This window comes from Montipora capricornis, chromosome 2 (assembly GCF_036669925.1).
Source record: "Montipora capricornis isolate CH-2021 chromosome 2, ASM3666992v2, whole genome shotgun sequence".
Lineage (NCBI taxonomy): Eukaryota > Metazoa > Cnidaria > Anthozoa > Scleractinia > Acroporidae > Montipora > Montipora capricornis.
Window position 1 is genome coordinate 6,003,778 of NC_090884.1, and position 13,214 is coordinate 6,016,991.

At 41.1% G+C, this 13,214-nt stretch overlaps 1 protein-coding gene and 1 pseudogene across 1 annotated transcript; both read right to left on the bottom strand.

Moving 5' to 3' along the window:
* Window positions 1-1,399: 1,399 nt before the first annotated feature.
* Window positions 1,400-2,936, bottom strand: LOC138032880 (uncharacterized). The gene has a single exon (XM_068880589.1). The coding sequence runs from the start codon at window positions 2,660-2,662 to the stop codon at window positions 1,400-1,402; it is 1,263 nt and encodes a 420-aa protein (XP_068736690.1). The 5' UTR covers window positions 2,663-2,936.
* A 1,276-nt stretch (window positions 2,937-4,212) lies between these two features.
* Window positions 4,213-8,690, bottom strand: LOC138037725 (kelch-like protein 28; annotated as a pseudogene).
* Between the last annotated feature and the right edge of the window lie 4,524 nt (window positions 8,691-13,214).

Sequence of the window (13,214 nt, forward strand, 5' to 3'; positions counted from 1 at the left end):
AATGCCAAAAACGTCGCTATACCAGTTGCAGAAACCGTTGCGTAAAGTACAATTGAGTTCTACTTTCCGCAACGGTTGCAACGAATTTTTAAAGCATTGCGTAGTGTAATATCTGTCCCCTGCAACTTGTATCGCTACGGTTTGCGGCAACAGTGTATTCAAATGTTCCCTTATCCTCATGTGATCATGGAAACGTTGCTTAGTGTAACCCCCGTAAAACAACTTGCTTCGTAAGGTGAGAACGTTTGTCGAAATGGCGTTGCGAGACATGCTGCACGCCGGAAAGATTACACAGTGTAACAGCGCCTTAAAGGATACAAATTCAAGGTTAGGAAAATATGTACTTATTATTGCCAACGAGCAAGCTGAGCGAAGACGCGAGGCTTGCGAGGCGGCCAGCTTAATGCCGCGCGAAGTATTGCAGCAGGCAGTAAAATTCTCGATCGTTGTATGAAAAGTGTAATGTAAGGCTGCGTAGTGTAATGTAAGATTCCCTGAAGATTTTAGTAGGTACCAATAAAAGCGAGTGTTTTGATGTGGGATGTCATTAGACAAACTTTCATGACGCGTGTGACTCTTGATGATCTTGTGCTCGGAGGTGAGTGAAAACACATTTTTCCCATTTCCCTGACCATTGTGTTGTGTACACTTGCCGAGCATTGCCCTCCTCCAAGCTACTCAGGGGGCTAGAAAGGGACACGTCTTACAGATGGTGGCTTCCTAAAAGCTGTGTGGAAGGCCCAAAGGTAGAAAGGGTAAAATTTTCACACTTTGAGCAAATGAAAGACATTTTCAGCTACCGGCTATGGTGCAAGATTGACAACCAGGCTTGTGCCCTGGCACGAATCAGACGAATCGCAGGGGTGGGGCTGGGCTCCTTTCATATTCGGCTAAAAAGGGGAAGAAATTCTCCCTTAGCTATGTGGTAACATAAGCAAAAAATAATAATGCATTTCACTTAGGAAATTCCACCACAGGTCGGATTCTTAAGTAGGTTTCACAATGCAACGCTAGGAGTGTCAGGATTCATTATGAATTCGGTCAATTTTAGTTCCACGTTTGTTTTTGTGTTTACCCACACTAACTTAAAGCCTCTGTCAGAATAGAAGCAATCTTTTACACGTCAGCGGAACTCACCCCGTTCTTCTCAAATTCCCTGCTGCCTAAGTACGTGTTCTAATTTATTTCATGGCATGACCAAACTGAGAGGCCATCAAGAAAGTAAGTAGCACGGAATGACCGGCAAATATCAACTAAGAAACTTATCGCACCCTTTTAAAATACCCTTTTCTGCGGACAACAAGATCGAACGCTAACTGTAAAAAAACATTCAATGCCAAGTCTGACTTTGTGATGTTGCTGACTGACTGAGCCGACTATGTTAAACTTTCTTCTGTGGTCAGTTGCCTATGTCATCAATGTGGTCTAAGAGATCAAAGTACAGTTGAAGAGCTTCCTCTGCATTTGTTGGTTGCTCCAAGTCCTCGTCTTCTAGGATCATTTCGGCCAGTTGTTTAAAGTGTGGGGAACAGCCCTTTTCCTGCGGCCGTTCTGCATACATGTCTTCAGCAATTTCAATTTCATCCATGTCGACGGGGCTTGAATAATCTTGTGTAGCTACTGATTCTGGGACAAAGTAAAGAACATCAGGCTTTCCAGAGGGGCATTCTGCATTGACAGATGGTCGGATCCTGTGAAGATTCCATTCCTGGGCCACTTTATGTAGTTCCATTTGAATGACATCCATGAAGCAGAAGTGAAGACATTCCCTTTGTATTACATCACTATCACTATACAACCCAGAATCTCGCAGGTCTTTGAAAAACTGTATCCACCACTGTGCACACCCTTTTCTGAGATGGCCCCACCACGCCTCTATTCTCTGGTTAGATGTTGATTTTCCAAACATGAAACTTTTCTCACCAGAAAAATCATCCCCAGCAGTTCTACGGAAGAAACGTTGGATGGCTGCTACGTTACCATTTTCAGTTCCTCTGTCTCCCCTTACAACTCGAGCAGTTCCCTCTATCTGTCGGACACAATCTAAATAACACTGTGCGACTATGCACGGATCATTATTTGATGAAGCAACTTCCAACCATAAAATCCTTCGGCTGAAACCGTCTATAGCACCGTGAACACAGAATCCAAATGGTTTGAGTTTATCGTACCCGTCTATATGCCAGAGGTAATTTGGACCTTTACATCGGTACACTCTTCTTCGTAGTCTCTGTCGTGAACGCAGTTCCACACCTTCTGGATCAAATATTCGTAACGTGTGGCGAACGACTTCTCTAGTAGTAGCCAGTCGGTGATGATTAACCAGCCTTTGATGCATTGCTCTATACCCAAGTAAACTTCCGCTCCCTCTCAGCTCTGCCTCCACTGCCTCGACAACCTCCTCTAGATCACTCAGGTTCTGACGTCTTGTGCACCACAGCCTCCTCAATATTCGTTTCAATTGCCTCAAACTTATCCGGATACCGTGAATACAAGCTAAAAATGAGGCTATTTCTGGAGCAGTTAGTCCTAGATCGAAATAGCCTCGTATGATTTCGTCGCGTGTTTGTAGGTCACCTCGTACTGCTGGAGAGTAATTTGGAAGCATTGCTGAAGTGCAAGACCAGTTAAGAGCTAATGAAAGCAAGAGGATGAAACCCATAGCTTCATAAAAGCATCAAAATGAACTTAATAACTTTTACCCAGACGCCATGTCGCATGTGCTTAGCTACACCAGTTCGCTTTCAACTCACCACCAAGATACTTAGGAACAGAGGAAAACAAGACATACACTGAAAAATGAGGAGCAGGAAAAAAAAGTGAGCGGCGGAAAAAAAAGTGAGCGGTGGAAAAAAAAGTGAGCGGTGGAAAAAAAAGAGAGCGGCGGAAAAAAAGTGAGCGAAAAAAAAGAGAGCGGAGGAAAAAAGTGAGCGGTGGAAAAAAAGTGAGCGGTGGAAAAAAAAGTGATGGAAAAAAAAGTGGGCGGTGGGAAAAAAAGTGAGCGGTGGAAAAAAAAGTGAGCGGCGGAAAAAAAAAATAGTAACGGAAAAAAAAAGTGAGGGGCGGAAAAAAAAGTGAGCGGCGGAAAAAAAAAAGAGCGGCTAAAAAAAAGTGAGTGAGCGGTAGCAAAAAGTGAGCGGCGGACAAAATCAAGACTACAAAAAGAGAGCAGAGACACTTGTCTCTCACGAAAAAGGGGAGAAGAAGTAAATGTCCCTTTAAAAGCACCGTAGTAAGCCGATCTTCACCTAGAGTCCGCACTTAAATTCTTTAGTTAACTATATACAAACGTTGTTCATGTTACAAAACTAAAGCAGATTTTTGGTATCATCTGCGGTAGCAAAAACTCTTCACTTACCACTGTTAGTTACATCTACATCACGGTTCCTTTCTCAAATGTGTCATCTGTAAATCAGTATTACGCTCTTCAATCTGTTCAGTGCACGGTAAAGATCGAACTCGTGAAGACCATCCACTGCGCGACAGGCTATTTTTGCGCACATCAGATTACCAGGCATGACCCCAGGCCACCAGTTTAATATCAAATATCTTTGCTCTTGTAACGCAAACTTTCCTTAGTCGGGGAAGTAATGCGTAATATTTTACTAACGTTGTCGTTACTTTGCATAAAAATTTACTGGTATGAATTTTACTCGTATATGTTCGTATTTTTTTACTCGTATGTATCCGTATGTTACTCGTATGTATCCGTATGTTAGTCGTATGTATCCGTATGTTACTCGTATGTTAGTCGTATGTCCGTATGTTCCGTATGTTACTCGTATGTTACTCGTATGTTACCCGTATGTACTCGTGTGGTGTTTTAGTCATGATCATAACAACGATGAACTTCTAGTGCCTTAACGTTCTAACTACGTATTGTAATATTTTAATTGATTTGTTACTTTTCTTTCCCGCAGGTAATAGCTCAATAGAGCTACTCTGATAATTCGAGTTGAAATAAAGTGTATGTTATGTTGTTATATGTTAGAAAAAAGATTTCTAATAAAAAATCAGCAGCTCGGCTCCGTAAAAATGTGCCAAAAAATTGCCCTAAATTTCCTGTAAATTTACAATTTGTCTTACTCTAAGAATGTTGGATTATATGTCACCTGCATAAAATAGAATATAAGCAACAGCAAACATGAAAAATAATTTTTCCTTTGTTGTTCAAAGTTGATTTGTGTTAGCCAGGAAGATCATATGGGAAGGGATTTGATTACAACACACAGTTGCTTGCTTTTCAAGTTCCCTTCTTCATAGGTAGATAACAGAGTACTGCATTGTTGGGAATGCTTGCCAAATTTTTCCAGCCATCTAGACAAACTGGAGACACCTGCCCAGGTGGGATCCTTATGCCACTGTCAAATGGAAATTTGTTAATGATAAAATAAACCCTTCCCTCTATTTCCACTGCATTAAGATTGTTTGACGGAATATGCTTCTGTTCAATAATTGACCATGTGTTCTTTTCTTCATCATAAACCTCAACAGGAGCTGGGCCTCCTTGTGGCCTACTATGATTATAATCAAAAGAAACATAACCACCAGCAACATACATTATACCATTGACTACAAAGAGGCTGGACTCAAAATGAGGTTTGCAAGTTGATGAGTTTGCTTCCCATTGCATACCATTGTTGACAGGATCAAAGGAATACAGGCTTGCACTACTCATAACCCAAATACCCTCGGTTGAAAACGATCTCGTACCATAAAGGACGAACACTTTTGAGCGATGTACTGTTGCTCCAGAGTACTTGTGATAGTACGAATCAAATACTGTACTTCCAGCATATTGTTGCCACTGATCCTCAGAGAGACAATATCTTTGTGGTATATACTCAAGGGTGATGGGATATAGTGCATAGGTAACGGCAAGTGGTTACTGCACGTGAATCCGTTTCCTTCTCTTTCCAAACATTCCTTTCAATGTCATAACAATGAAAAACCGTAGAACCACCGGCAACAAACAGCTGACTACCAACAACCTCTGCACAATAGCACCTTGTTACTTTAGTTGCTGGTGCATGAGATTCCAACGGTTTCCACGATTTAGATTCCACATTAAAGCACTGCATTTGTGTTTGAGGAAGAACAGCAACAAGGGCCTGTAAGAGTGACAATTAAACACAATGTGAACAATATCCAAACAATATCACTACAAAGGAATAAGAATTTGGCACTGATCACCTCTTAGAGATTGCTAATTAAGCATTGAGCTGTTGTCATTATGTGGTCTTACGTATATAACATTTTCAACACTTGGAAGTAAGGTACATTATTATGCATTAGTGTCACTATCTCAGTTTTCGGCTACAAGTGTGTAGCTAATTCTAGATTTGTTTCCGTTACATCATACCTACAAAAAATAGTTTTTGTACGTGTAAAGGTCATAACAGCCAGTAGTCTTTATGCATCCAAAACTGACGTTACCTAACACGCTGACCAGCAGTTTGATCAAGTAATCAGAAACAACTTTCGTTCAGAGGTTTCTTTAACTGTAGTGTAATTATGTAAACATTCAGTAAACTTGACCTTCAACCTTTTAGAGCAGAAAAAAAACTAAAAAAGCATATTATAAAAGGATACTGGACCCAGCTGGACTCTGGACTCTGGACTGTCAACCAGAAAATTCAATTTTTTAAAAATTAGGAGCCAACCAGCAAATCCACTTTCAACTTAAGTTAAATAGTTTAATAAGTTTAATATATATGCGATACCATCATCAGAAAGCCGGAAAACAGAAGGGATGACAAGAAAACGCATAAGTGTTGGTTGTTTGGAATGCACGCATTCAATACAGCAAACTAATTTCTCGCTTATGTCGCTCTTATATCCCTTCTGTTTTTCGGCTTGCAGACGATGGTGTCGCTTATCTATTAAACTTACTTAACTATTTAACTTAAGTTGAAAGTGAATTTGCTCGTTGCTTTTTAATTTTTGTTTGTTTGACGGTCCAGAGTCCAGAGGGGTCCAGTCTAGCTTTTACTATATGCCGGAAAAAGTTGTAAGCTCAAAAACTATCTAACAGATAGTAATTCTGTGGAACATTCTGTTTCTACTAATTCATGTACATTTTTTTTTATAAGAATCTTGTTTTCCCGGCCGATTTTAGGCTGAAAATATTCTTGTATTATTCTTAAATGACATTTCCATTTTAGAATGTATTGGGGTATCAATTACAAGTGTTCGGTGTCAAGGTCTGCATCGCGTTACATTGTGAACGTGCTCCATCGCTTGTCGTTGCACTCAGCGAGGTCAAGATGTCACGTCAGACGACACGTGGCTTTAAAAATGCACTTCTCACAGAAACACTGTGATGGAAACAAAAGTACCCGATTTTGTTTCAACTACGTTTTAAGAAAGAAAGAAATATTTAAAGATTTTCAACACACAAAATTATATCGTTATTTCAGCTTCGGGTTTATGCACCAGTCAATGTTAACCCCCGCACCCCCCCCTCCCCCCCTTCCTGGCCGGGACATAGCGGGGCATTTGCGGGGAATTTTCCGTTGTTTGACGAGCGAAAGGGCTCAGGTTTCGGGGACTTTGACCTCTTTTGCACGTCATCCAAGAACAGCGGGGGAGTGGACCGTGGTATGTTCCACCGAGGTGGACTGGGTCGAGAATCACAAGTCCGGCAAGATGTTGGGCAAGATGGCGGTAAGAGTCCTTTTATCTTAATCACCTTATATCTTTGGCAGAGAAAATGAGACCGACATTCATATAAGAATGATTAATTAAAATATTGTACACGAACGGTTCGTACCTTCGGGATCTTCCTTAAAGACGAACGCCATCGTGCGTGAATTTATACAGCAAGCAGTTTGAATCACAGGCAACCCAAGCTCAAAATGTTAGGAGTTACCTTTTGTTTTCGTTCGTTTCACTTTTATAGACCTCTTTCATAATGGCGGCCAAATAAACTATTCTTTTGTTTTAATGCTAATAAGCCCTACTAACCTCGCTACGACGAGCAAATTTCAAAAGAATATTTCTTTCAAAACGAGGCCAGTAGGTCTAATTAACATAAATACAAAAGAATGCAAAGTTGGTCGCTATTTATGAAAGTGGTCTATGCGAAAGTTCAGTGTAACGTGACATATGGCAAATACTATATTACATAACGACGAATTTTACTACGCGGAAAGTGACTCCCGCCCTGCAGCATATGGAGGTGTTGTGTTACAACGGTTTGAATTTATAAAGGTTTGTTTGGGAAGGCAACGGCTTTGCTGGAAAAGTCAATTATTCTTATATTGTGGTGGAAATCCACAAAACGACAACTCGCCGAAATCGCGTTAGATCGGCCTGAGAAGCTGGGAAACAACAAAGAATACAACACGGCAACGGGGTGAGGAGATTTTATTCCCGTAACAAAGCTTATAATAATTATTTTCATAAACTTAATAATGTCCAGAATTCTTTGTTGGCATTTTGATGCCAGAGGTTTTCCCTGTCTGATGTGTGTGATAAATAGGTTTTCTTAGTAAGACATGCAGGCAAATGTAGACCAATGTACACATTACGGGCGCTTTCCTCTTCTCAGGACTGGCCTGCCAGACCCGTCATTTTGCAAAGAAAATGCAACAGTTTGAAGGAACATCCTCGAAGTGTGTTAACTTGAAGGCGTTTTAGATTTATTCCTTCCAAATGCCCGGTTTGGCCGGTCAGTTCTGTTGAATGGAAAGCGTCCTTGGCGACTATCACCTTATTTGGGCAACGACAAGCGTTGTTACACATTAGGGAACACCGAAAGCTCTCCGTAAATCATTCGCTTTGTTGCATATCGCTGCAAATTTTTGAGGGAAAAATAACAAATGGAAACACGATACTTACCGTGCCCGAGGAACGTAGTTTCGCCTTCTCATCACCAAAAGTTGAGCTTGACGGCACATGGCTGTACAATAGTGATTGATGAAGAAGGCCATGTATCTCTGGTATTCCTTGCATCTCCTCTGTGTTAAGTTCTTTGATTACATCCTTGATGTCTACCAGCCCCAAACGAACAGCTCCAATAACCTCAGCCGCCACACCCATTCTTTCTTCCTTCTTGTATTTGATCCACTGCATCACCGATTTGAAAACGAAGTTTTCTGAAGGAGAGCTGAGGTCGTCTCTTATGAGAAGACTCAACAGCTGATCTGGATCGACATGGGACAAGAATTCTTCACTTTCACAAATTTCCTTGTAAATAGAGGCCATTTCACGTTGCGTAGTCTCTTTCAAGTCGTTCAGACCGTGCCGATCGGCTATCCTGTAGATGCGGCAGTGAGTTTGCAAATCAAACTTCTGATGAAGAACTTTCGTCTGAAGGTAATCACAGCAGTGTTGGGTAACACTTGTAACTTGTAGATGATCAGCAGCAGGTAAAACTTCAAACACGTTTTCATCGTTAATATTGATCTCTCCACTGTAGATAGCATCCATCACAATCTTCAAAGCAGCTGCAGAAATGTTCTCATCTTTGAGCTCAATCGCTTCCTGGTTACATTCCTTCATTCCGTGAGCAAACATAGCGTGGAAATAGTCGCTATTTGCAGCGAGTACAATACGATGAGCTGGAAACTCGTCGTCGCCAACTTTTAAACGAACATCAATGAATTCACATTGCTCGCGAAACAGAGCACACTTAGACAGCAGAATTTCAGAATGAGCGATGACCATGTTTGAAGTGCAGTAGAAGAGAAAAAGTACTTATGAAATGGATCACGAGACTACTTTCAGATTTTTTTACTGTCACGCAATATGGAGTCGAGCCGCCTGCTTTCGTCACGCCAGCCAACCGAGTCACGCTATACTCGGCTCGCTTGCGTGACCAAAGCGGACGGGGCGACTGACTCAGAAGGGATTGCGAGCAGTCAAAATGGAATCCTGTCATGGTAAGTATCTACCTTCTGGTAAGTATATACCGTCTCCTGTGTGCAGGAGGAACGTATGGCCTTCTGGCGGGCGCCAGAGTGGGCGGGCGCATAAAGTTGTATCAGAAACCCATAAGGGTTGAAACATGTAACGGCCCCTTGTGTGCTGGGAAACAAGCTTGTGAATATTCAATTTGCTAAGTACCATATTTGAAACAACAAGAGCGAGAGGTTTCCAAATATGGTACTTAGCACTAAAACATTCAACGAATCAGTTCGCACTGAATATTCGGAAGCTGTGAACGCGCGTTACATGTTTAAACCCTTACGGGTTTCTGGTTGTATGGATATAATATTTCATTTATGACTCACGTCATTGTAAAATCTTGACAAAATGACTGCACTTTTCCGTGAATTACCTGAAATTGCCTTTGAACAATCCAGCTCTTAGGAGCCCGGGATCGGTTAAGGTGATCTTCCACTCAAAATAAGTCCGCGAGAGGTGGTACAAGAATTTTAAGTTTCTTTAAAAGATAATTTTCCATTCAAAGAGGTTTTCGAAAACAACAACAACAACAACAACAGCAACAAAAAAAAAAAAAGATGAAACCTCGGGATTTTACAACAGGCGCCCTCCCCTTCATGATCACTTGTGTGACATAACATTGTTCTTGTGCCCCGAGGGGAGGGGAGACTGTATGATAGTATGTGGTTATCCAGTATAGTTAATCAAAAGAGAAATGAATGTTATTTGCGGATCGGTAACTATCCACCTTTTTGTCGACTTTTAAGCGATTACTTGTTTAAGTTTACATCATAGAAACTCAATAATAAAAGAAAACCTGCTTTTCCTAAAGATTGCGATTAAGTCTTCGGGTGCTCGAAGTTCTAATCATCTCCTGATAACTCCTGGGAAGTCACGCTGGCGCAATGGTCATGAACCATGGCATCCACCTCAGTGATTGTATGTGGGATGAGTTACAGTCGATCTCAACCTGGCAAGAGTGTTGTTCGCCGGGCATTCCGGTTTTCGATCCTCCCTCTTCAAAATCGACTCATATCTGATTACATCTGCTGTGGTGCTGTTCAAGGGTCACATGTTAAAAAAAGATATATGTATTTCATTCATCAAATTCTTTCACGGGAACACATGATCTGCTCCCAACCGTGTGACTTTATAAATCAGTTGGTAGAGCATTGCACCGGCATCACGGAGGTCATGGGTTCGAGACAATTGCTCAAATTGTCCAGAGAGGTGTGAGGATCATTTCCCTCTTTCGTCTATAACCCGCACTTCATAAATAGATTTGGATTTCTTTCATGTTAGAAAACTGTTAAAGGTGAATGTATCACCCTTGGTAAATAAAGACTATTGTATTGTATATAACCAATGAGAATGTGTGAAAAACTTTGTTCACTTGTGTCGTATTGTACTAAACGTTTGTTGCCGGCAAAGAGCTACAGCAGGATCATATTAAGGCATTTGGAAATCGGGTTAACTGCAAAGTCTAGGAAATAATCCTTTTGACAGGTCGTCCCAAAACGTTAAAGAAAGACGAACTTGATAACAGTTTCCGCCTCGGCCTGATTTCTCTCCTTCTTCTATGCGTACCAAAAAAGTGTCAAAACACCTGATATGTTGCACGATCTCGCCTTTTTCACGCAAATCGTTTTCTTGAACTTTTGATATTAGATTTCACAAACAGCACGGATTACTAAACGATTTTTAACGATATCGTAAGGGACGTTCTCCAAATAGTTTGGCCCTTATTACTGTTTAGGTGGATGTGATTTAATATCAGTGTCTCAGCCTAAACCCCGGTTTACACGACAAACATTTTGAGCACGGCACCCCTCCGATTTGGCACCCGTGCCTATCTTTTCGGTCCACCCATTGCCCGTTCACACGACAAAATTTTCTTTATTTGGGGCACCGTTAGAATTACAAACGGCACCTCTAAAATTGTTAAGCATATAGCGGTTTAACTACTTTCAAGATGGCGGACATGAGAACACGAGGCGATCGGATGGCGTGCTGTGGTGTCACTCGAATAATTATCTTTATTTTCACCCCGAACAAAAATTATTATTGGCCCAAAAATAAAAATACTACAATTTGGTTTTACAAGCGGGCCCGGGTAGTTCGAAGCATGGTTAGTGCTGACCAGCGTTAAATACCATGGAAACCTAAAGGTTTTGATCTCTCTTAACCAACGGTTAGCGCTAAGCAGGCTTCGAGCAACTGGCTCCAAGTTGGTTAAAGAGCATGCAACTGAATGACTACAATCAGTGAGACGAGACGTAAAAAGGTAAAAAAGTAGTCTCTGGGCTTTTAAACTTACGCTGAACTTAATCCACAAGTTATCGCTTGTCACCCGTACGTAAACAAAATTCAACAGATCTCCGACTGTCTGACTTTCGTCACTATTCATTATCTTAGAATACCTTTCATTTGTTTGTCATTACTTGAACACGTTGGAATAGCTGAAGTTATAAACCTAAATACTAACAACTTCATTATTTCCAAATCGATAATTATTACAACACTTTTAATCCTTTCAACGTGGAAAATTTTTGAAACATGTCTAATACTACAGTCAGGCACTTTTTAAGGGTGTCAGCACTCCAACTGTTGCCATGGCAACGGTACACCACTTAAGACCCTCCAAAAATCACTGAAGTTTTGGAAATATCTTGAAAATCAATTCGCTGGACCTAGTATTTTTGGAAATTTAAAAAAAGCCCCTTAAGTTCTCTCACCTAATACGAAAAGGGTAAGGGCAGAAGCGAAGGATACATTGAATACAAATAGCCCTCAAAACAAAATTATTTCTCCCAGGAGAGGCGGCAGCGCGAGCAGATTGAAAACAATTTGCCAGCACAACAAAAATCTTCTTCCCACCAACTTCCCAATACGTCCTTTTTTCCAGCCAGCAGATACACACCTGCAGAACACCTTTTTTTGCGGAACACCTCCGTTGGGTGACCCTGATGTCGCACTGTTGAGAACACTGGCCTCCCACCAATGTGGCCCGGGTTCTATTTCCACAGTTGCGTGTTGAATTTGTTGGTTCTTACTCTGCTTTCAGAGGTTTTTCTCCGGGTACTCCGGGTAAATCTCTGTCATTTGATTATTAGTTGTGCATTTGATTTCATTCCAGTAGAGGTCCCCAAATAGTGCCTCAGCGCCTAAACACAGTTGACACTTAAGGACGGAGCCTACTAAGTCAAAGGTATTTTTGCGCGGCTTACTGAATATGCGGGAAATGCAGATGTTAACAAATGTTATAGAAATCCAAAAAGAAAATTTGGGGTAACCACGCATTTTTCGAAGATAATTAATCAACAATATTGTAACATGCTCTAAAATACAAAGAAATGTATGGCATTCTTTTCCCAATTGAAGGCTTAATTATCTTTGAAAAATGCATTTCGGTTACCCCCAATTTCTTTGGGGTTCCAAGAGCACTTGCTAAGATCTAGTGTTTCCGTCGTAGTTTTGAACTGCACAAAAAATATCCCTGTATTAATAAGCACTACCAATAGGAAATCCGCGTAGTAGTTATCTCGAGATGCCGCAGAACGTATGCACAATAACAACTAGGAGGCACAGTTCCCTTAATCAAAGTTCATTATTGTATTACCACTTGATTTATTTTAACGACAAGTTAGCATCAGGTAAGCAAAACACGTGGGAAAGCAGAAAAAAAGTTCCTTTTTTTACCACAAAGGACTATCACTTTAAATCGAGGGGACCCGAGGGGGAACGTGTTTTAGGGAGGATGGGAGAAGAAGAAAGGAAACGGCCAAAAAAGATAGGAGGAGGGAGGCAGGGAGAAAGGGGAAGCGAAAAATTTAGGGAGATGGGAGAGCTAGCATAAGAAAGGGAGGACGGAGAATGTTCCTTTGAAAAAAAATGTGACCGTGATGTGTTACGGCTTAGTAGCTTTTACAGATAATAGAGAAAGAACCTTACGGACCTCACAGATGAGGGCAGCTGTTAACCACGACAACTGCAAGGTTAAAAAAGTGTATGTTAAGAGTTCTCGAATGTAGTCTCAACATATCTGGCCTCTCCTTGTGAGTCTTGTGAGGTCACTCATTGTTACACCAGTAACAGGCTTAGCCGAGCGATGGGGACGACAGCACTGATCGTATGATTCGGACTCTTGAGTCTTCCTTTGTTTGGCGGTGGGCACTAATAGCGAATCTGAAGTTTTTCGGTTTTTTGTGAGTATCAAGGTGAGTGAATGTTATTTTGCCTCTTTCATGTGAAAAGCCGTTTCACGGTGTTATTGGAAGATTGTTTTGAAATTTAAGCACGAAAGTATCCTTTCGTGTTTTTTTTAT